The 21,305-nt window shown below is 47.2% G+C and overlaps 2 protein-coding genes across 6 annotated transcripts in view; one reads left to right on the top strand and one right to left on the bottom strand.

Moving 5' to 3' along the window:
* The window catches only part of LOC119628093 (uncharacterized), a 52,362-nt gene that overhangs the window by 30,266 nt on the left and 791 nt on the right, over positions 1-21,305 (top strand). For 3 of the 5 annotated variants that reach the window (XM_073010512.1, XM_073010513.1, XM_073010511.1), the window contains 4 exons: positions 3,954-4,046; positions 6,813-6,883; positions 7,346-7,476; positions 9,528-21,046. In XM_073010512.1, the coding sequence (XP_072866613.1) occupies positions 3,954-4,046; positions 6,813-6,883; positions 7,346-7,476; positions 9,528-9,576 (344 nt within the window). In that variant the 3' untranslated portion in view covers positions 9,577-21,046. Of the gene's footprint in view, positions 1-3,953; positions 4,047-6,812; positions 6,884-7,345; positions 7,477-9,527; positions 21,047-21,305 lie in introns of those variants that run through there. The other 2 variants (XR_012090768.1, XR_012090767.1) reach the window with 2 other exon arrangements.
* The window catches only part of LOC140709950 (uncharacterized), a 97,764-nt gene continuing 97,296 nt past the window's right edge, over positions 20,838-21,305 (bottom strand). Inside the window, exon 17 of the mRNA XM_073010510.1 lies at positions 20,838-20,939. The gene's annotated coding sequence lies outside the window, so the exon portion shown is untranslated. The remainder of the gene's footprint in view (positions 20,940-21,305) is intronic.

The raw sequence follows: 21,305 nt of genomic DNA, 5'->3' as shown, positions 1-21,305 counted from the left end.
ACGGGGTTTCACTGTGTGAGCCAGGATGGTCTCGATCTCCTGACCTCGTGATCCGCCCATCTCAGCCTCCCAAAGTGCTGGGATTACAGGCTTGAGCCACCGCGCCCAGCGTATTTCTACTCTGTCTTGCCACTCTTGGTGCATGCATAAAAAATCCTAGAATAGCTTCTGGTGGCCTGGGACTTCCTGGGAAAAATGAAAAGGTGCCACAAATCCCATTTTGGGAAAAACTCTGTTTTCTTTATGGAATCCCTGGAATTAAAGGTGAATAAGGACCTCTTGAAATCTGTCTTTATCTTCCAGTTATGCTTGTTTATTAGACCCTGAAAAGTGTTTTCCTAGACCCGTCCTTAAAAGGACCTCACCCAGAGGCCAATAATCCAATTCGAAATTAGCAAATGTAAATCTTATAACTAATACATCTTTTTCTGGTTGTCTGTGTGGCTATATATGTGTTATGTGTGCAATGTCTATTAAAAAGAACTCTAATTAATCAGTTGACCTAAGAAAGATTAGGACTTAAATGAAATATTTTTAAAGGAAATGTTAAGCCAAGTAATACTGTGTATGTTGCCATTTTACTTTATTCTTCAGTTGAAACAAAATTGTGGGGTTTTTATTATGTGTGCATGCTTTTGCTAAATGTCCTAGTTAGCTGTACTGAGATATACCAGCAGTATTTATGGTTTAAATTTTAATTCTTAGGTATTTTCTGCAGCTCTGACTTTAGTTTACGAAGACACACTAAACTGTATTGCACAGTTCACAATTTAATTACTTAAGGGATCAATCTGGCATTGTTCTTGGTCTTTAATAGCAACCACAGGACATGTGTATTATCACTATATTAATTTTCAAAGGCTTTTCTTTGACATTTAAAACCGTGACAACAGAAGTTCACATTTGATGTGTATAGAAACTTAACAATGTATTTATTAATTTTATTACAAAATTTCATAAACTTTGTTTTTCAAAATAAATGTATATCAAATCCGGCTTCCCAGAAATTATAACAGTTAAGTATGTCAATGTAATAAATGTGTATGTCAGTGTATCTCAGGAGAAATGTGTTCTTGAAAATAGTGGAGACTTGGCAACCAAAATCATTTTAAAAATCTTACACAAAACCCTTGTGCCTTTATACAAGTGTCTTCTAGGCTTTATTTGAGGGCAGTTGCCTCGAGCACTACTTCCCAATCGGTTTTCTAATGTCACCAAGTGAAGAAAAGATCTGTGCACACAGGACACAGCCTGGTCTGACGCTCACAGTGTTTTCCTTTCTCTCTGTAGAGGGACTCAGCGATTCGGGCAAGCTGTGCATACTCTGGGGTCACCGCTTTGCTAAGGAACAATCTTAGTGTGAGAAAGGTGACACTTTTCTCCCCGCATTTGCTGGAGACCCACCCTGGATTGAGCTTCTTGCTGGAAATGAGGTTTGGGCGGTTTGGTGTAAAAAAAAGAATGAAGAGTTGAGTCAACAACTGTGGTCATCCACTGTAGTTCCCAGAAGCAGTGATGTCATTTAAATAGGAATAGGGTGCATCAGGGTGAAGAGGTATGGAGGAGAGAGTCCGTGTGGAGTGATGGTGTGTCCCGTCCCGCGGGATCGTCAATGTAGGCCCTAGAAGAGGGAGTGGGAACTCGGGGGGACAAGAGACACGAGAAATGGAGACAAGACAGTATCCTGATCAAGTCTCGTTTATTGGTGGCAGTGTAATGCCTTATATAGACCGGCAGGGGCGGAGGTTGGGCCAGGGCGATGATGGTGGCCCTGCGGTGGGCGTGGCCAGGTAGATTGCGGTTTCTTCGGTCGGACGTCATGTTGCGCCTGCGCCGTCAGTTGGTAATTTTCCCGGGCGCGGGAAAATGGGTGATGAAGAACCCGGAAGAGCGCCATTTTGTCCTGGCGTATGAGACAGCAGAACAAGGAAGAAAGTAAATCTAGGGAGGAGGCATAAAGTGGAAATGTATAGAGCTCAGGTGTCAGTCGTCAGTTATAATCGCTATGGCCGGGCCACGCAGCTCCGGACAACGGTGAATGCCTTTGGGAGTGTGTGTGCATTTCTCTAGAAAGCATGTTCCCCTGTGCAAAGCACAACCCAAGGATCAATGTTCTAGAAACAAAATTCCATCCCCACATCAGTCAACATTTCATCCTTCACCACAGCTGTACCGGAAGGTTATTTGAACATCCCCTGTCCTCAGATTGGAGATGGTGGAGAGATGAATTTCCCAAGCTCTCAATTTCCTGAATGGAAAAGGCAAATGTGAACTCAGGAAGGGGTGAAAGGTTGACCGCAGTCCTCATGTGGCCCTGGTATAACTCGTCACCACACCAGGGAGTTCCAGCATCTGTGTGTGCATGTGGAGGCACAACAGCCTAGAGAGATCCCAACACTGCCCAGCACAGTAAGATGTTCTCAGTGATGGCGAAAGGCAGGCTAGCAACACAGTGGAGTCTGGCGTGGTCCTTCATGTGAAACACACATAGGGGAGTCACAGGCTTTTGGCTGCAGTGGTGGTGTCATTTCTCACCTGCTGTTCAAAAGCAGAGAATAATCAGGGACATGTCCCATTGTATTTAAAGATATGATTGGACCCAGTGGGGAGGCTCATGCCTGTAATCCCAGCACTTTGAGAGGTTGAGGCAGGAGGATCACTTGAGCCCAGGAGTTTAAGACCAGCCTGGTCAACATAGTAAAACCACATCTCTACACAAAATACAAAAATTAGCCGGGGGTGGTGATGTGCTCCTGTAGTCCCAGTTTCTCAGGAGGCTGAGGCGGGAGGATTGTTTTAGCCTTGCAGGTTGAGGCTGCAGTGAGTCACGATTATGCCACTGCATCCCATCTGGGTGACAGAGTGAGACCCTGTCACAGAAAAGCAAACCAAACCAAAACAAAAATCATGAGGACCACAAGCCTTAGAAATGCTCCAGCTTTTAGCCTTAGGACATAACGTAGGCCATTATGAACATTTCCACACTCAGAAGAGGGAACTGAGGCACAAAAGGGTCTATAGATCTTCTCAGTTCATGTAGCTTCCAAATAAGGACTTGAGCCCAGACCTTCGTGCACCAGTTCCCCGTGCTCTTGGTCACTCCCATCTGCCGCCTTTCTACCTTGCCTTATCTCAGTACAGGGATTTGCCTATGCAATCGTTCTGCACCATTTTAAGTGCAATCCACAGTGCAAGTTCTTCCTAATGCCCAACTCAGATTCACGAGGCTTATCTCTGCAGATGGTGACAGTGGACAATGGATCAAACGTTGAACCCAGTGGTCCCCAGCCTTTTTGACACCAGGGACAAGTTTCACGGAAGATGATTTTTCAGAGGACGAGAGTGGGGTGGAAGGATGCTTTCAGGATGATTCTTGCACATTTATTGTGCAGTTTATTATTGTTACATTGTAATAATTAATGAAGTAATTCTGCAACTCACCATAATGTAGAATCAATGGGAGCCTTGAGCTTGTTCTCCTGCAACTAGACAGTCCCATGTGGGGGTGATGGGAGACAGTGACCCATCATCAGGCATTAGATTCTCATAAAGCGCGTGCAGCCTGGATCCGAGGCCTGTACAGCTAACAGTAGGGTTTGCGCTTCTATGAGAATCCAACGCGGTGGCTAATCTGCCAGGAGGTGGCGCTCAGGCGCTATGCCAGTGATGGGGAGCGGCTGTAAATACAGATGCAGCTTTGCTCCCAGCTGGCTGCTCACCCCCTACTGTGCAGCCCGGTTCCTAACAGGCCACACACTATCGATGGCCCAGGGGTTGGGGACCCCTGATTTAACCCATTTCCTATTTAGAAAAGAAAAGCGCAACTCGCTGGCGCACAGTGTTCTCGGGAAACACACAAAATGGGTTGAACTGTGAATAAACGATTCCTCATTTCTCTATGGTCTTCTGCAGCAAGCTATCAACAGCTGTCTTTATTTTCATACATTTCCCAGGTTGTTGCCCCGATGAACCGGAATCCACGCACAGATTTAGAGCGCATATGCGCCGTGATCCTGATTTGTCCCCTGAAGGGCAGCTACATACAGGTACCGTGGAAATTCAGTTACCCTTGCAGGCATAAGGATTCCAGATTCTTCAGTGTCCCACACTTCAGACCACTCTGACATTGCTACACTGTATCTTCTTTATTTCATGTGTGCAAATTGACTAGCGTAGTACTAGTCAATCACTAGTCCTGCAAATGTGGAAGATGTATTTCCACTTCAAGTTTGGTTCACTTTTAATAGTAAAGAACCTCTCAATGCAAGGTTTAGATATTTAGCTGATTGTTAGACATTAGCTAAAATGGAACTCTTCCTGATAAAATGTTGCTGCATTTTCAAACAAAATGGACATCATGTGAAACTTGTAAATTAACATGAAAATGGAAATACTACAGAAAGTTCGCGTATACTCTCACCCCTCAGTATCTTTTTTGTGATCACATCTTATATGAATGTGGTGCATTTGTTATAGTGGCTGAAGCAACAGTGATATCTTCTTCTTAATGAACGTCTAGAGTTCGCAGTAAGGCTCACCAGGTGGTGTTCAGCCTGTGGATTTTGACAAACTCATAATGTCATTCATCACTCAGAAGAGTTTCACACCCAAAACAAGACCAGTGCTACACCTCTTAGTCCCTTTCTTCTTTTCTTAGGACCCCTGACTACCATAGATCATTTATTTTACTGCCTCTATAGATTTTCTTTCCCAAAATTCTTGGAATTGGAATCATAAAGTATGCAGCCACTTACGACTAACTGATATCACTTAGCAATACACATGCAAGAATTTTCATATCTTTTTGTAGCTTAACGGCTTACTGACTTTTATCAATGAATCATATATTCCACTGGGTTCATGTAACAAAGTGGGTTGGTGCACTCACCGCCTGAAGAGTATCTCAGCTGCTTCCAGTTCAGGCGATTATGAATATAGCTGCCCTCATTCTCGTGCAGATTTTGCAATGGGCATAATTTTAAAATGTAACTGGGTAAATGTTTAGAATTTTAATCAGTTGTTTATATAATAAGACTCTCTTTTCCCTTGTAAGAATTAGTTAGAATTCAGTAAAATCACCTGGTCATTTTTTTTTTAAAGTTTTTTTTTTTTTTTTTTTTTTTTTTTTGAGGTGGAGTCTCGCTCTGTCGCCCATGCTGGAGTGCAGTGGCCAGATCTCGGCTCACTGCAAGCTCCGCCTCCCGGGTTTACGCCATTCTCCTGCCTCAGCCTCCCGAGTAGCTGGGACTACAGGCGCCCGCCACTGCGCCCAGCTAGTTTTTTTGTATTTTTTAGTAGAGACGGGGTTTCACTGTGTTAGCCAGGATGGTCTCGATCTCCTGACCTCGTGATCCGCCCGTCTCGGCCTCCCAAAGTGCTGGGATTACAGGCTTGAGCCACCGCGCCCGGCCTAAAGTTGTTATTGATTCAATTTCTATAATAGATATAAGCCTACTCAGATTATCTGAGTCTCCTTTGGGTACTTATGATATAGTTTCTGCCTTTGAAGGAATTTGTTATTTTTACCTAAGCTGTCAAATCTGTGAGCATAGATTTATTCTAAGTGTTTTTTTATTGTCTGCTTGATATTAATGGGATCAGCAGGAATGATTCTTCCTTTCATTTATATTATTTGTAAGTTGTGTCTCCTAGCTTTTCTTGGTGGTTAGTCTGGCTGGAGGTTTATCAATTCTATTTATCTTTCCTATGAAGCAACCCTTGGTTTTGTTTATTTTATCATTTCTATTACAATGATTTCTGCAAATAATTTTTTGTTCTATTTTCCTGTCTGGTTTACACTACACTATAGTTTTTTTTCTAGCTTCCTAAGGTGGAAGGTAAGAAAACTGAATTAAGATGGTTTTTAGTTTTATTTGATTGTTTATTTTTTTAAGACAAAGTCTTGCTCTGTTGCCCAGGCTGGAGTGCAATGGCACGATCTTGGCTCACAGCAACTTCCAGTTGAAGTGATTCTCCTGTCTCAGCCTCCCTAGAAGATGCGATTACAGGCGCCCACCACTACGCCCAGCTAATTTTTGTATTTTTAGTAGGGATGGGGTTTCACCATTTTGGTCAGGCTTGTCTCAAACTCCTGACCTCAGGTGATCCACCCACCTTGGCCTCCCAAAGTGCTGGGATTACAGGTGTAAGCCTCTGCGCCTGGCCTTGTTTTTAGTTATTCTGTGCAGCATTGTGAATAGAACTAATGCTCCGAAGTGTGCACTTAATAATTAAAATAATACATGTTGTGTATTTTTCACCATGATAATGCTTTAAAATCCAAAAGTATTGGGAGGCTGAGGCAGGAGAATCGCTTGAACTCAGGAGGCAGAGGTTGCAGTGAGCCGAGATCGTGCCACTGCACTCCAGCTTGGGTAACAGAGTAAGACTCAGTCTCAAGAAAAAAAAAAAAATTCAATAATAGACGTGATAAGTGCAGAAGGAGCATATGTAGAGTCAGGAATGTTAAACACAGTAACTTTTTAAAAAATAAAGGATATTTACCAGGCCTCTTTCTGTGACGAGACCCTGTCCTGGAGTGATGTCTCCTGCATTTGTGTGCTGCCTGTGTGAACACTGCCTACTTCACAGTGATGAGGGTGGCTTAGCCACAGACCCGAGACTGTGTCTCTCAGGGCTCTCCTGATGGTGTCCTTTGCCTCCTTCACCACCAAGGAGGGTGGCCCAGCAGCAGCTCAGCCCGTGCTCTCGCCCACCTCCTCCACACACACCAGCCCTGTGTGCTCAGCACCCAAGGCTGCCAGAGGTCCTTCAGCAGCTCCCACGGCTGACAGAGACTGTATGTTTCCTAGGCTTCTCCTACCTCCAGGAGTGGAAGTGGCCCTCGGTGACTTCCTGGGACCTGATCCGGGCAGCACACTCGGTAAAGTCTTCTTTCTTTGTCTGAGATGGCAATTTTATTTCTTTTGGTTTCTATTTTCTTTGAATTAAGATATTTAAATCTTACTACGTACTTTACAGATGAGCCACCGAATTTGTTGGTGGGCAGAAGTATGTGAGAGCCCATTCATTGCCAACTTGGAACTTGTTCCAGATGGCACTCATAGATGACAGCGTTAGTGATACCCTGCATGGCAGAGAGCATTTTCCTCAGGAGAAATGCATTCTTGAAAATAGCGGTGACTTTGCAACCAAAAATCGTTTTGGAAATCTCATGCAGTACTCTTGTGTATTTCCACAAGTGTCTTCTAGACTTTATTTGGGGGCCATTGCCTCGAGCACTATCTCCCAACCAGTTTTCTAACGTCACCAAGTGAAGAAAAGACCCACGAACACAGGACACAGCATGGTCTGACCCTCACAGTGTTTTCCTTTCTCTCTGCAGACATCCTCAGCAATTCAGGAATACAGCACGTACTCTGGGATCTCCCATTTGCTAAGAAAATATCTTAGTGTTGAGAAAGGTCACGCTTTCTTCCCTGCTTTTGCTGGTTTGAGCTTCCTGCTGGAAATGAGGTTTGGACAGTTTGGTGTAAAAAAATGAAGAGTTGAGTCAGCAACTGTGGCCATCCACTGTAGTTCCCAGAAGCAGTGATGTCATTTAAATAGGAATAGGGTGCATCGGGGTGGAGAGGTATGGAGGAGAGAGTCCGTGTGGAGTGATGGTGAATGCCTTTGGGAGTGTGTGTGCATTTCTCTAGAAAGCATGTTCCCCTGTGCAAAGCACGACCCAAGGATCAATGTTCTATAAACAACATTCCATCCCCACATCAGTCAACACTTCATCCTTCACCACAGCTGTACCGGAAGGTTAGTTGAACATCCCCCGTCCTCAGATTGGAGACGGTGAAGAGGTGAATTTCCCAAGCTCTCAATTTCCTGAATGGAAAAGGCAAATGTGAACTCAGGAAGGGGTGAAAGGTGGACGTGATGGGCCGCTACTCCGCAGTCCTCACGTGGCCCTGGTATAACTCGTCACCACACCAGGGAGTTCCAGCATCTGTGTGTGCATGTGGAGGCACGACAGCCTAGAGATTCCAACGCTGCCCAGCACTGTAAGATGTTCTTAGTGATGGCGAAAGGCAGGGTAGCAACACAGTGGAGTCTGGGGTGGTCCTTCATGTGAAACACACATAGGGGAGTCACAGGCTTTTGGCTGTAGTGGTGGTGTCATTTCTCAGCTGCTGTTCAAAAGCAGAGAATAATCAGGGATATGTCCCATTGTATTTAAAGATATGATTGGACCCAATGGGGAGGCTCATGCCTGTAATCCCAGCACTTTGAGAGGTTGAGGCAGGAGGATCACTTGAGCCCAGGAGTTTAAGATCAGCCTGGGCAACATAGTAAAACCACATCTCTACAAAAAATACAAAAATTAGCCGGGCGTGATGACGTGCTCCTATAGTCCCAGTTTCTCAGGAGGCTGAGGCTGGAGGATTGCTTTGGCTGGACAGGTTGATCTTTAGTGAGCGATGATTGCGCCACTGCATCCCATCTGGGAAACAGAGTGAGATCCTGCCACAAAAACAAACAAAAATCACGATGATCACAAGCCTTAGAAATGCTCCAGCTTAGTGACACACACACCCAAGAAGTAGCGCCCAATATGTTGTCAAAAACAACTTGGGTGTCAGCCTGGCGCCCCCTCTTCCCTGCTGGAATCTCAAACAGCTGGATTAGAGAGGGTCAGCGCCCCCACATGCTGCCCGCATGACAGGCTGTCCCAGTGTCAAAGCCAGTGCAAGTGTGAGCAGCAACAGACTCCACGGACACACACACGTATGGAAAAGAGAGAGTATAGGACAGATAGCAGGTGCTAAATAGGAGTTATCTTTAAATGGGAAGAAAACTGAGTATCTTCAAAGCTTTGTTTCATTGTCCTAAAAACAAATGGATAGTGAAAAAATAGAAGGTTTTGGTTCAAATTAATTCCTCTCTTTAAAGAAAGGCTGCTTCTTATCAAGTAGGAAACCTCTAGGAGGGGCTGGGCATGGTGGCTCACACCTGTAATCCCAGCACTTTGGAAGGCCGAGGCGGGCCGATCATGAGGTCAGGAGATGGAGACCATCCTGGCAAACACGGTGAAACTCCGTCTCTACTAAAAATTAAAAATAAAAACTAGCCGGGCGTGGTGGCGGGCACCTGTAGTCCCAGCTTCTCGGGAGGCTGAGGCAGGAGAATGGCGTGAACCCAGGAGGCGGCGGAGCTTGCAGTGAGCCGAGATCACACCACTGCACTCCAGCCTGGGCGACAGAGCGAGACTCTGTCTCAAAAAAAAAAAAAAAAAAAAAAAAAAGTAAACCTCTAGGAGGGATGATAGCCACAGCAGCACCACAGGTGGATTCTGGGGAGAAAATGACGCTGGAAGGACGCAGGAAGGGAGGGAAAGTGAGCTCGGGTCAGATGAGGAGGTGGGAGCCCTGAGAGGCTGCAGGGACACACAGCCTGCCCTGGGTGCGGTGCCCTGTTCGAGATGGGCTGTTTCGCATGGATGAGGCGGCCGGGGCTGGAAAGCCTGTCTTCCCTGCTCTGCCCTGCACCTGCTGACGGTCACTGTGTCCTCCTAGTGGCAAGAGATTCTCTCTTGAAGAAACTCCGCAGGAAAAGCAGAGATGAAGATTCCACAGAAGTGCAGGTCAGGCCACCTGGTTTTGTCTGGGAAAAAGTTACTTTCTTAGCTTTATCTTCTTGAGTTAAAATAAGACATAAGAATCTGACCCTATATCTCATAGGTGACTTACACAGTGTCCTTGGTGGGGGGAATTCTGAGTGAGTCTGTTCCCCATTGAGGGTTGAATTAAGACGGCGGGAGAAAATGACAGCGTCAGCCACGCCCTGAGCGGCAGTGAGCTTTCTTCTCAGCAGCTTGATTCTCTCCTTGGCGATTCTCCTTCACTGAATCGCCAAGCAGCGTGGAGTTAGAGGACACGTCCTCCAGGAGAAACTTTAGCATGAGTCAGTTTGTCCTGTTCTTCTTCTGTGTTCCTTTGATTTGAGCACTGTTTTCCATCTGGTTTCCTAATGTCACCAAGTGAAGAAAAGACCTGCGCACTCGAGACTCGGATGGTCTGAAGCTCATGTTTTTCTTTCTCTCAATGCAGGCAGAGGAACAGGCCGAGAAAGGTGTGTGTTCTGGAATCAGTCCTTTCTAAGGGAAGATCTTCAGGGTTGCAAAAGGTGGCACTTCCTAGTCTGCTTTTGCTGGAGAACCACTTTGGTTTGAGCTTCCTGACAGAAATGAGATTTGGACAGTTTGGAATAAAAACCACTGAGTCTAGTAAAGAACTGTGACCATCCACTCGAGTCTGGGGAGGCAGGATTGTCATGTAGATGGAATAGTGTGCTGTGCATCAGGGTGGGGAGGTACGGAGGAGAGAGTCGTGTGGAGCGATTGGGAATGTCTTTGGGAGTGTGTGGGCATTTACTCAAAAAGCATGTTTCCCTGTGCGGAGCACGATCAAAGGAGCAATTTCCCTAAAAATAAAGTTGCATCACCACTGCGCACTTCACATACAGTAACGCATTCATCCTCCCCCACAGCTGTACCTGAAGGTAAATTTTATGTCCTCATCCTCAGATAGAGACGGTGCAGAGATGAATTTCCCAGGCTCTCAATCTCCTAAATGGAAGAGGCGACTGTGAACTCAGGAATGGGAGGAGGATTGGTGCAGTGGGTGACTATTGTGCATTCACCAGCCAGCCCTGGTATAACTCACCATTAGTCCAGGGAGTTCCGGCATCCGTGTGTGCATGTGGAAGGATGAGAGCCTAGAGAGGTCCCAACACTGTCTGTCATTGTAGGCAAGTCTCAAAGGTTGCCTAACCCAGGGTAGCAGTAGGTACATTTTACACTGCACTTTGGTGTGGTCATTAGTGTGAAACACACAGCGTGAGCTCACAGGCTTTTGGCAGTAGTGGTGGGGTCATTTCTCAGCTCATGATGAAAAGCAGGGAATACTCAGGAACATGCTCTATTGTATTTGATAACATGACTATCACAAGCTTTAAAAATGCTCTAGCTGGCCAGGAACAGTGGCTCACGTCTGTCATCCTAGTAGTTTGGGAGGTCGAGGCAAGTGGATCACTCAAGTTCAGGAATGGAGATGAGGGTAGGCAGAGTGGTGGAACCTCGTACCTACTGAAAATACAAAAAGCTACCTCGGCGTGGTGGCCCACCCGTGGTCCCAGCTACCTGGGAGGCTGACTGGGGAGGATCACTAGATCCCAGGAGGCACAGGTTCCAGTGAACGACCATGCCACTACACTCCAGCTTTGGTAACAGAGACCTGTTATCGAAAGAAAGAAGGAAAGAAATGCTTTAGTTACGTAGCAAACACAATACACAGCGCCAAGTATCATCCCAAGGAACAACTTGGGAGTTGGCCGCCCACCGTCTCCCCTGCTGGAACCTCTGGCACAGCTGGGTTGGAGATGGTCAGTGCTGCCACCTGCTGCCCCCATGACGTGCTGTCCCAGTGTCAGAGCCAGTGTGAGTGTGAGCAGCAGGGGACCCCGACACACAGACATCGCATTGAGAAGGCTGAGTGCAAGGACGGACAGCACTTGCTAAGTGGGGTTATCTTTAAATAGAGGATAATTGAGTATTTTCAAAGCTCTGTTTTATTGTCTTTAACACAAAAGATTGGTGAATGTATAGAATATTGGGGCTAGAATGAAGTCTCTCAGAACAAAGGTTGCTTTTTACCAAGTATAAAATATTCTAGAATGACTGATACACACAGAAGCACCACAGGTGGGTTCTAGGGAGGAAATGACGTTGGAAGGACTCAGGAAGGGGAGGGCAAGTGAGCTCAGGTCAGGTCAGGGGGCAGGAGCCCTGAGAGGCTGCAGGGACGCACAGCCTGCCCTGGGTGCTGTGCCCTGTTCAAGATGGGCTATTTCACTTGATGAGGCGGCCTGGGGCTGGAAAGCTGTTCTTCCCTGCTCCTCCCTTGCACCTGCTGACCGTCACTCTTTGTCTTCCTGGATTCCACTGAGGATCTCCAGGAAAAGCCTCCTTGGAAAGTGAAGGTCAGACCCCTGCATTTATCTGAGGAATACAGTTGCTTTCCTAGCTTTATCTTTCTGAATGAGCCTAAGAGATGAGAATCTGGCCGTATTTATCACAGGTGACTTACACAGTGTCCTTGGTGGGGAGAATTTAGGGGGAGAGTCTGTTCCCCACTGAGGCTTGATTTTAAACAGCAGGAAAATATGACAGCACCAGCCACGCACTGTGTGGCCGTGAGCTGTTTCCTTAGCCGTTTGATTGTCTTCTTAGAACAAAATTAATTACCAAGCAACATGGACTTAGAGGAAACATCCTCCAAGGAAAACTTGTGTCTTTAGCATGAGTCGGTTTGTCCTGTTCTTTGGTGTTCCTTGGGCTTGAGCACTGTTTCCCATCTGGTTTTCTAATGTCACCAGGTGAGGAAAAGGCCTGTGCACACAGCACACAGCATGGCCTGGCGCTCACAGCAATATGTTTTCTGTGATTACAGGAGGCCTGGAGAGAGCAGGAGAGTGGTATGTATGGGGGAATCCCTCCCGTGTGAATGAGGAATCTAGGTGATGAGGAATGTGCCGCTGTGTCGCTGGCTTTCCTGTACACAGGCAGCCGGAGTTGAGCTTCCTGTTGTGACTGAGGACCCAGGCTGTGGCGGGGGAAGTGGTTGCTCCGGTGAAGGACCTGTGGGCACATTCTGCAGTCCCTGAGAGGACCTGCATTCTCTGTATGTGGGGTGGGTTTGTGTGCACGGGACTGGTGTGTGTCTGTGTGAATGCGTGTAGTGTGATGCTGACTGTGCCTGGGGGGAGTGTGTGTGTCCCTAACACATGTCTCCCCCTTATTAGTGTCCACATTCTTAGTATACAAATGCCATCACTCTTGTAGCCTGATGAGAGGCATAGGCAATTATTAGTGAAAATGTAAGGTTACGATGTGTGTAGTTTATTGCATGCAAATAACACTTGAATTAATCCAAAGGAAATCCCGTCAACACCCAGCAAATGTTCACTGGGTACTAATAGAACAAAACTGTCTTAGGATCCTTACTAATTCATTTTTATTTTTCAATGGGAATCCCCTTCCAAACCTCATTTTTCAATGAACCTCACCTGGTAACAGGCCTTTCCGTTTCCTCCTGGCATTGGAGTGGTCGTGTCACCTCACTGTTTTGCCCTTTCCCTCCTTCACAAGCCTTTTCTTTTTTTTTTTTTTTTGAGACGGAGTCTCGCTCTGTCGCCCAGGCTGGAGTGCAGTGGCGCAATCTCGGCTCACTGCAAGCTCCGCCTCCCGAGTTCACGCCATTCTCCTGCCTCAGCCTCCTGAGTAGCTGGGACTATAGGCGCCCGCCACCGCGCCCGGCTAATTTTTTCTATTTTTTGTAGAGACGGGGTTTCACCATGGTCTCGATCTCCTGACTTTGTGATCCGCCCGCCTCGGCCTCCCAAAGTGCTGGGATTACAGGCGTGAGCCACCGCGCCCGGCAAGCCTTTTCTACTGAAGTCGTCAGAACTCATCCTCCACGACCCGTCTTCAGCATGGGGAGTGGGCAGGGCTTCTTTTTTTGCAGGGAGACCCTGGGCAGCCACATGCTATGACCAGTTTTGGTAGGAGACTGAGAAAAGAGGAGCCTGCAGGCAGGGTTGGGGTAAAATCACTTGACTGTCCTCATTGCAACGTCCTATTGACCATCAGATAACGTGGCCGAGAACAGGTAATGCCGGGGTCATGTAGAGGCTCAGCCTGCAGCACTCAGCCTAGTCATGGTTTGTGTGTGTGTTCGGCTCAGGAAACACAGCAACAGGACAAGAGAACCAAGGGCTTTGCCCGAGGGTCCGAGTGGCAGGGTGAGCACCTGCCTTCCTCCTAGCAGGATGGAGGGTGGCTCGTGACTTGGGTGGGGAAAGACAAACAGCTGTGGGACAGCAGAGGCTCCGTGATGCTCCCGTTGCCCCCACTGTTGACAAGGGTTCTTCTTGGCCTCTGAAGGCCTGTGCAAAAAACAAGTCAAGGTGGTTGGTTTCAGTCCATATGAATCTAAGATGAGCCAACTCTGGTTTGAGTTTCTTTGGAGTGTGCGTTTGGTAGAAACTTCTTATATGTCATTTGGATTGCTGCGTAGGTGACAGTGTTTTTCCTACTTTTCAATAGAATGAGGCTGTGTGATTTTGAAATGTCCCTTGTTTGCCCCAGAAAGTGTGTCCTCATAACTAAATTCCCCTAGTCACCTTTCCTCTCTAGAGTACAGATTTTCTGTGGCACTGAGGTGGCCTTCTCCTGTGTGTGATTAGAGGTACAAATCAGTGTTGCCAACGCTGAGGTTCTAAACATTCACGGCCAGCTGCCCAGTGGGCTCCATGAGAGAGCAGAGCACAGCTTGGGCCTGGGCCTGAAAGGAAACATGAGTTAGAGGAGCAGGAAGAAGACATGAGGACATCCAAGCCATGGGGAAAGCCAAGGTTGAAAGGTCAGGAGAGTCAGGACAATGTCATGCCCTGGGCGCGGCCAGGATGTTCGGGCATCCTGCCAGGGAAGGAGCAGGGCTTGGACTTCAGCGCCGGCATGAGCACCACCTGGCCATCTTTCCAAGAGCCTGGAGAGAGGAGCTGTGTTTTCATTTCTCTTCTCCATCTTTCTGTGTTGATGGCAATAACACAATCAGAAATTAGTGAGAGGCAAAGAAGAGGAGTGAATTCCCAAAATACCTGACTTAGACGCGGGGGATATGATGAGCAGGGCTGGCCATCAGAGTCAGGCCAGGCACAGAGCCGTCCTCAGGCCTCTGCTCTCCCTGTGGCTGGGGCAGAGAACAGCATGTACTTTTCACCAGCTTCTGGAAGTCACCTGACAGCTGGTCCTTGTGTAGATGCTGTTGGTCAAGGTTGATTTATCCCAGAATCGCATTTAACTGGAGGGAGCCTCACAGCTCCTGGCCAGGGCAGCTGCTTCACACTAGTTGAGGCAGAGGTGGGAGAGGAGCCAGTTCCAGTGCGGGATGAGCTAAGCAAAGGGAGGGGCTGCCCCAGAGGCCAGGTGTTCCTTGCAAATCTCCCTTGTGACCCATAAGACATGACTTTGCTTGTTTTTCTGAGATAGGCTTGGAATCATCAGTCCCAAAGTCTGTGTTCTTCACCCATGGGTGGAAGGATTCTGGCCATGGCTGGTCACTGTGAAGGCAGGCGCTGTGTCTTTTCTGTTGGTTCTCATCCCAGAGCTCAGCCCTGGGCAGCCCATCTTGGGGGCCCCAGTGATGTTCTGATGCACACAGCCCTGTCCTGAGATAGACCACGAGTGTGAAAAGGCTTCCTGCTCACCCTCTGCAGTCTGCTGAGTCCCACACAAATCCAGGTTCCTGTGTGGATTCTGATTCAGGGTCGGGAGAAGTGTGTGGGCCCCCCTCTGTGTTTGCTGTTGTGGTCCTGTCTGCTCCTGAAGTATGCAATTAAGGATTAAAATAATAAATATTATGCATAGCTCACCATAATGTTTTAAAGTCCAATGAAATGGATGTTAACTGCAGTAGGAGCATAGGTTTATTTAGGAAAGTTAAGTGACATAGTAACATTTTTACAAAAAAGAGGATATTTACCAGGCCTCTTTCAGTGAGGAGACCCTGTCCTGGAGTGATGTCTCCTGCATGTGTGTGCTGCCTGTGTGAACACTGCCTACTTCACATGATGAGGGTGGCTTAGCCACAGACCCGAGACTGTGTCTCCCAGGGCTCTCCTGATGGTGTCCTTTGCCTCCTTCACCACCAAGGAGGGTGGCCCAGCAGCAGCTCAGCCCGTGCTCTCGCCCACCTCCTCCACACACACCAGCCCTGTGTGCTCAGCACCCAAGGCTGCCAGAGGTCCTTCAGCAGCTCCCACGGCTGACAGTGACTCTATGTTTCCTAGCGACGGTGACCAATCAGATCATCCCAGAAGTGGTTGTAGCTCGTCGCAAGGTAAAGTCTTCTTTCTTTGTCTGAGATGGGAATTTTATTTCTCTTGGTTTCTTTCCATTTCATTTGAATTATGATATGCAAATCTCACCATGGAAATTATAGATGAATTGCAGAATTTCTTGGTGGGCAAATGTAAGTAAGAGTCCATTACCAACTAAGAGCTGATTCAAGATGGCACCCATAGGTGACAGCTTTAGTGACAAACTGCATGGCAGAGGGCATTTTCCTCCTGAGAAATTCATTCTTGAAAATGACGGTGACTTTGCAACCAAAATCATTTTGAAAATCTTACACAAAACTCTTGTGCCTTTCCATAATGTCTTCTAGGCTTTATTTTGGGGCCATTGCCTCAGGCACTATTTCCTGTCTGGGTTTCTAATGTCATCATGTAAACAAAGACCTGTGCACACAGGACACAGCATGGCCGATGCTCACAGTGTTTTCCTTTCTCTATATGCAGTGAACAGGAGGACTAGGAGCTCACGGGAAAAGACGTAAGTATTCTGGACGCACCCCTTTCCTAAGAAAAAGTTTTCATTGTTGAGAAAGGTGGAACTTACTAGCCTGCTTTTGCTGGAGAGCCACTTTGGATTGAGCTGCCTGCCAGAAATGAGGTTTGGACAGTTTGGTTAGAAAACATTAAGAGTCTAGTAAAGAACCGTGAGCATCACAGTCTAGTCCCTGAAGCAGTGGTGTCATTTAGATGGAAGAGGGTGGTGTGCATCAGGGTTGGGAGGTGTGGAGGACAGAGTCTGTGTAAAGGGATCACAAATGTCTTTGGGAGTGTGTGTGCATTTCCCCAGAAAGCATGTTCCTATGTGCAAAGCACAACACAAAGATCACTGTTCTAAACACAACATTCATCACCATTGTACACGTCACATCAATCAACCCTTTCATTCTCCATGGCAGCTGTACCTGAAGGTAAGTTTCCTGTCCTCACTCCTCAGATAGAGATGGTGTGGACATGAATTTCCCAAGTTCTTGGTCTCCAAAATGGAAGAGACAAATGTGAACTCAAGCATGGGTGAAACACGGATGCGATGGGCTACTATTGTGCGTTTATCAGACAGTCCTGGCATAACTCATCACCATGCCAAGGAGTTCCAGCTCCTATGTGCGCATGTGGAGGTGTGCTAGCCTGCAGAGATTTTAAGCACTGTCATTACAGGACGGTCTTAGTGGTCACCTAACACCGGGTACGAATAGCTACATTTTACAGTGGAATCTGGTGTGGTCATTAATGTGAGGCACACTTGAAGAACTCAGAGGGTTTTGGCGGCATGATGGGTTCATTCCTCAGCCCCCGGTCAAGAGCAGAGAATAATCAGGGACACATTCTGTTGTATTTAAGAACATAGTAACCACAAGCCTTAAAAATACATCAGTTCACTAGCACACACATCTAAGGCACAGCATCAAACAGGAGCTCAAGGAACAACTTGGGCGTTAACCTGGTGCCCCTCTCACCTGCTAGAATTCCTGCACAGCTGGGTTGGAGAGGGTCAGCGCCCCCACCTACTGCTTCCAGGATGGGCTCTCCCAGTGTCAGAGCCAGAGGGAGCCTGAGCAGTAGCAGACTCCCTGGACGCATGTTGTGTTGAAAAGGGAGACTGGAAGGACAGATAGCACATGTGACATGTCATGTTTAAATGGTAGGATAAGTGTATTTTAAAATCTTTAATTTTCCTTAAAACAGATGTTTGACAGATAAATGTTATAGAATATTTTGGCTGAACTACATATTTTGAAAGAAGGGCTGATTTTATGATGTAAGAAATCTTATAGGAGGGGGGATCCACACAGCAGTGTGGATGGGTCCTGGGAGTAAGTGTCCTCAGAAGGGATCAGGAAGGCAGCACAGGCCAGGACCTGTGGCTCACGCCTGTAATCCCAGTATTTTTGGAGGCCATGGCGGGTGTATTGCTTGAGCCCAGGAGTTCGAGACCAGCCTGGGCAACCTGGCAAAACCCCATTTCTACAAAAAATACAAGAAATCAGCTGGGTATGATGGGTGCATCTGTAGTTTTAGTGACTTGGAGGCTGAGACAAAGGATCCACCTGGGCTTGGAAGGTCGAGGCTGCAGTGAGTCGTGATTGAACCACAGCACTCCAGCCTGGGTGACAGAGCGAGACCATCTCAAAAAAAAAAAAAAAAGAAAGAAAAAAAAAAAACCGAAATGTCCGGAGCTGCGCGCCCCGGCCATGGCAAGTAATTATTGACGATTAAACGCCTGAGCGCTATTCATTTCCACCTCTCACCTCCTTCCTAGATTTGTCCTTTTCCCCTGTATTAAATACCTCACACAAGATGGCGCTCTTCCTGCTTCTTCTTCACCCATCTTTCCCGCGCGCGCGAAAATTGTTACTTTATTTTTTTTCTGTTTAGAATAACTTTTATTAAAACATTCTAAAAGACACTGTCCATCATTCTTGACATTTGAAATGGCTAATTTTATGCTAGTGAACCAAGTTTACCTGCTAACACGTTTGTACAACTACACAATGTGTTTTCCTTTATGTGCAGCTCCTGTACTGAGCAAAAGGTTCGTTGTTTAGGAGTAAATTTTCTGTGAAAGCTTTAGGAAAGTAATTATTTTCAGGGATCAGACCTGTGTGTTTTTAGGAGCAAGAGGCCATCTTGTGTTTACATGCACTGGTCTGTGTATTTGTGTCTGTACGTACAGTGGTAAAACTGAAAACAACTTATTAATAATGTGTGTCACTCTACCCATCACCCCAAATTTAGCTGAAACAAGTAGAAAGGAGCGCAGTTTTCTAGCGATAGCGTATTAGCTTACTAAGCCTCTGGTTAGGATAAAAAGGAGCAAGGGAGAGGGAGAGAGAGAGGACAGGGGGAGAGAGAAAGTGGCAATCTGTACGTTTCCTGACAAAGTGGGATCACGTTCTTGCCAAGAAAAGAAAAGAAAAATCCAGCTTCACTACCAGGAGTCCCTCTGGGGTCCACACAAGCCTGCCTCCTTTGGAGAGCCCTTGGGCATCACTGCTGTGACCTGCGTGCACACCTGGGCGACTCCTTGATCATTCCTGCATTCTGGTCAAGTCCATCAGATAAGCCAAAAGTAGTTTTCAAGATTTAGATGGCGAACAGCCATCCCCACCCTGGTCTAGGAAGTCGCATTCGCAGGTCACAGGAAGGCGTCAGGTCCGGCTTGAAGCAGCCGGGTGCGGGCAGGGTCCTCTCTCTCCGCGAAGCCATGTATACCCAAAAGGGAGCAGAAAACCACTGCAGGCGGGTGAAGTAGCAAACATGGGTATCAGCAGCCAACTGCATACACCTGTGTCCTTCCAAAATCTTTTCAAAGACAGGCCAATCCCAGGTTTCGTTTTTCTTCACAACTGAAACAAGTTGCTCTTTTTCCTGGGGGAGTCAGAGTGCAGCCAGCACCCCCACCATCAGGGTGCCATCAGCCTGCACACCAGGCCCTTCCCACGGAAAGTGGACTTTGCAGCAAGGCAGCTGAGGATGGCTCTAATCTGTGTCAGCACCATTCCACTAACTTCAACCAAAGACACCTGGCCAGAAAGCACACGCAGAAACTCTTCAAACTCCATTCCAGCTGCTGCCAGCAGATCTACTCCATCTTGCCCCTAATGTGTCCGGAGTTGCCTCCTTCCAGTGGGTTGGTGGTCTCCTGACTTCAAGAACGGAACCTCAGACCTCTGCCGTAACAGTTACAGCTCTCAATTACAGCTCTCGAAGGCGGCACCAAGCCAAAGAGTAAGAAGCAGCAAGATTTACTGTAAAGAGCAAACAAGTCCTCCAGGAACTGGAAAACGTCCCCAGCTGATTGCCGAAAATTGTTACTTTATAGCGCAGGCGCAACATGACGTCCAAGCCTGGTCTGACGCTCACGGTGTTTTCCTTTCTCTCTGCAAAGTGACTCAGCGTTTCAATCGAGTGATATGTACTCTGAGGGTCACCCATTTGCTAAGAAAATATCGTGTTGAGAAAGGTCACGCTTTCCTCCCTGCTTTTGCTGGTTTGAGCTTCCTGCTGGAAATGAGGTTTGGACAGTTTGGTGTAAAAAAATGAAGAGTTGAGTCAGCAACTGTGGCCATCCACTGTAGTTCCCAGAAGCAGTGATGTCATTTAAATAGGAATAGGGTGCATCGGGGTGGAGAGGTATGGAGGAGAGAGTCCGTGTGGAGTGATGGTGAATGCCTTTGGGAGTGTGTGTGCATTTCTCTAGAAAGCATGTTCCCCTGTGCAAAGCACGACCCAAGGATCAATGTTCTAGAAACAACATTCCATCCCCACATCAGTCAACACTTCATCCTTCACCACAGCTGTACCGGAAGGTTAGTTGAACATCCCCCGTCCTCAGATTGGAGACGGTGGAGAGGTGAATTTCCCAAGCTCTCAATTTCCTGAATGGAAAAGGCAAATGTGAACTCAGGAAGGGGTGAAAGGTGGACGTGATGGGCCGCTACTCCGCAGTCCTCACGTGGCCCTGGTATAACTTGTCACCACACCAGGGACTTCCAGCATCTGTGTGTGCATGTGGAGGCACGACAGCCTAGAGATTCCAACGCTGCCCAGCATTGTAAGATGTTCTCAGTGATGGCGAAAGGCAGGGTAGCAACACAGTGGAGTCTGGGGTGGTCCTTCATGTGAAACACACATAGGGGAGTCACAGGCTTTTGGCTGCAGTGGTGGTGTCAGTTCTCAGCTGCTGTTCAAAAGCAGAGAATAATCAGGGATATGTCCCATTGTATTTAAAGATATGATTGGACCCAATGGGGAGGCTCATGCCTGTAATCCCAGCACTTTGAGAGGTTGAGGCAGGAGGATCACTTGAGCCCAGGAGTTTAAGATCAGCCTGGGCAACATAGTAAAACCACATCTCTACAAAAAATACAAAAATTAGCCGGGCGTGATGACGTGCTCCTATAGTCCCAGTTTCTCAGGAGGCTGAGGCTGGAGGATTGCTTTGGCTGGACAGGTTGATCTTTAGTGAGCGATGATTGCGCCACTGCATCCCATCTGGGAAACAGAGTGAGATCCTGCCACAAAAACAAACAAAAATCACGATGATCACAAGCCTTAGAAATGCTCCAGCTTAGTGACACACACACCCAAGAAGTAGCGCCCAATATGATGTCAAAAACAACTTGGGTGTCAGCCTGGCGCCCCCTCTTCCCTGCTGGAATCTCAAACAGCTGGGTTAGAGAGGGTCAGCGCCCCCCCATGCTGCCCGCATGACAGGCTGTCCCAGTGTCAAAGCCAGTGCAAGTGTGAGCAGCAACAGACTCCACGGACACACACACGTATGGAAAAGAGAGAGTATAGGACAGATAGCAGGTGCTAAATAGGAGTTATCTTTAAATGGGAAGAAAACTGAGTATCTTCAAAGCTTTGTTTCATTGTCC

Source organism: Chlorocebus sabaeus, chromosome 23 (genome assembly GCF_047675955.1).
Source record: "Chlorocebus sabaeus isolate Y175 chromosome 23, mChlSab1.0.hap1, whole genome shotgun sequence".
Classification (NCBI taxonomy): Eukaryota; Metazoa; Chordata; class Mammalia; order Primates; family Cercopithecidae; genus Chlorocebus; species Chlorocebus sabaeus.
This window is presented reverse-complemented; position numbering and strand designations above follow the sequence as displayed.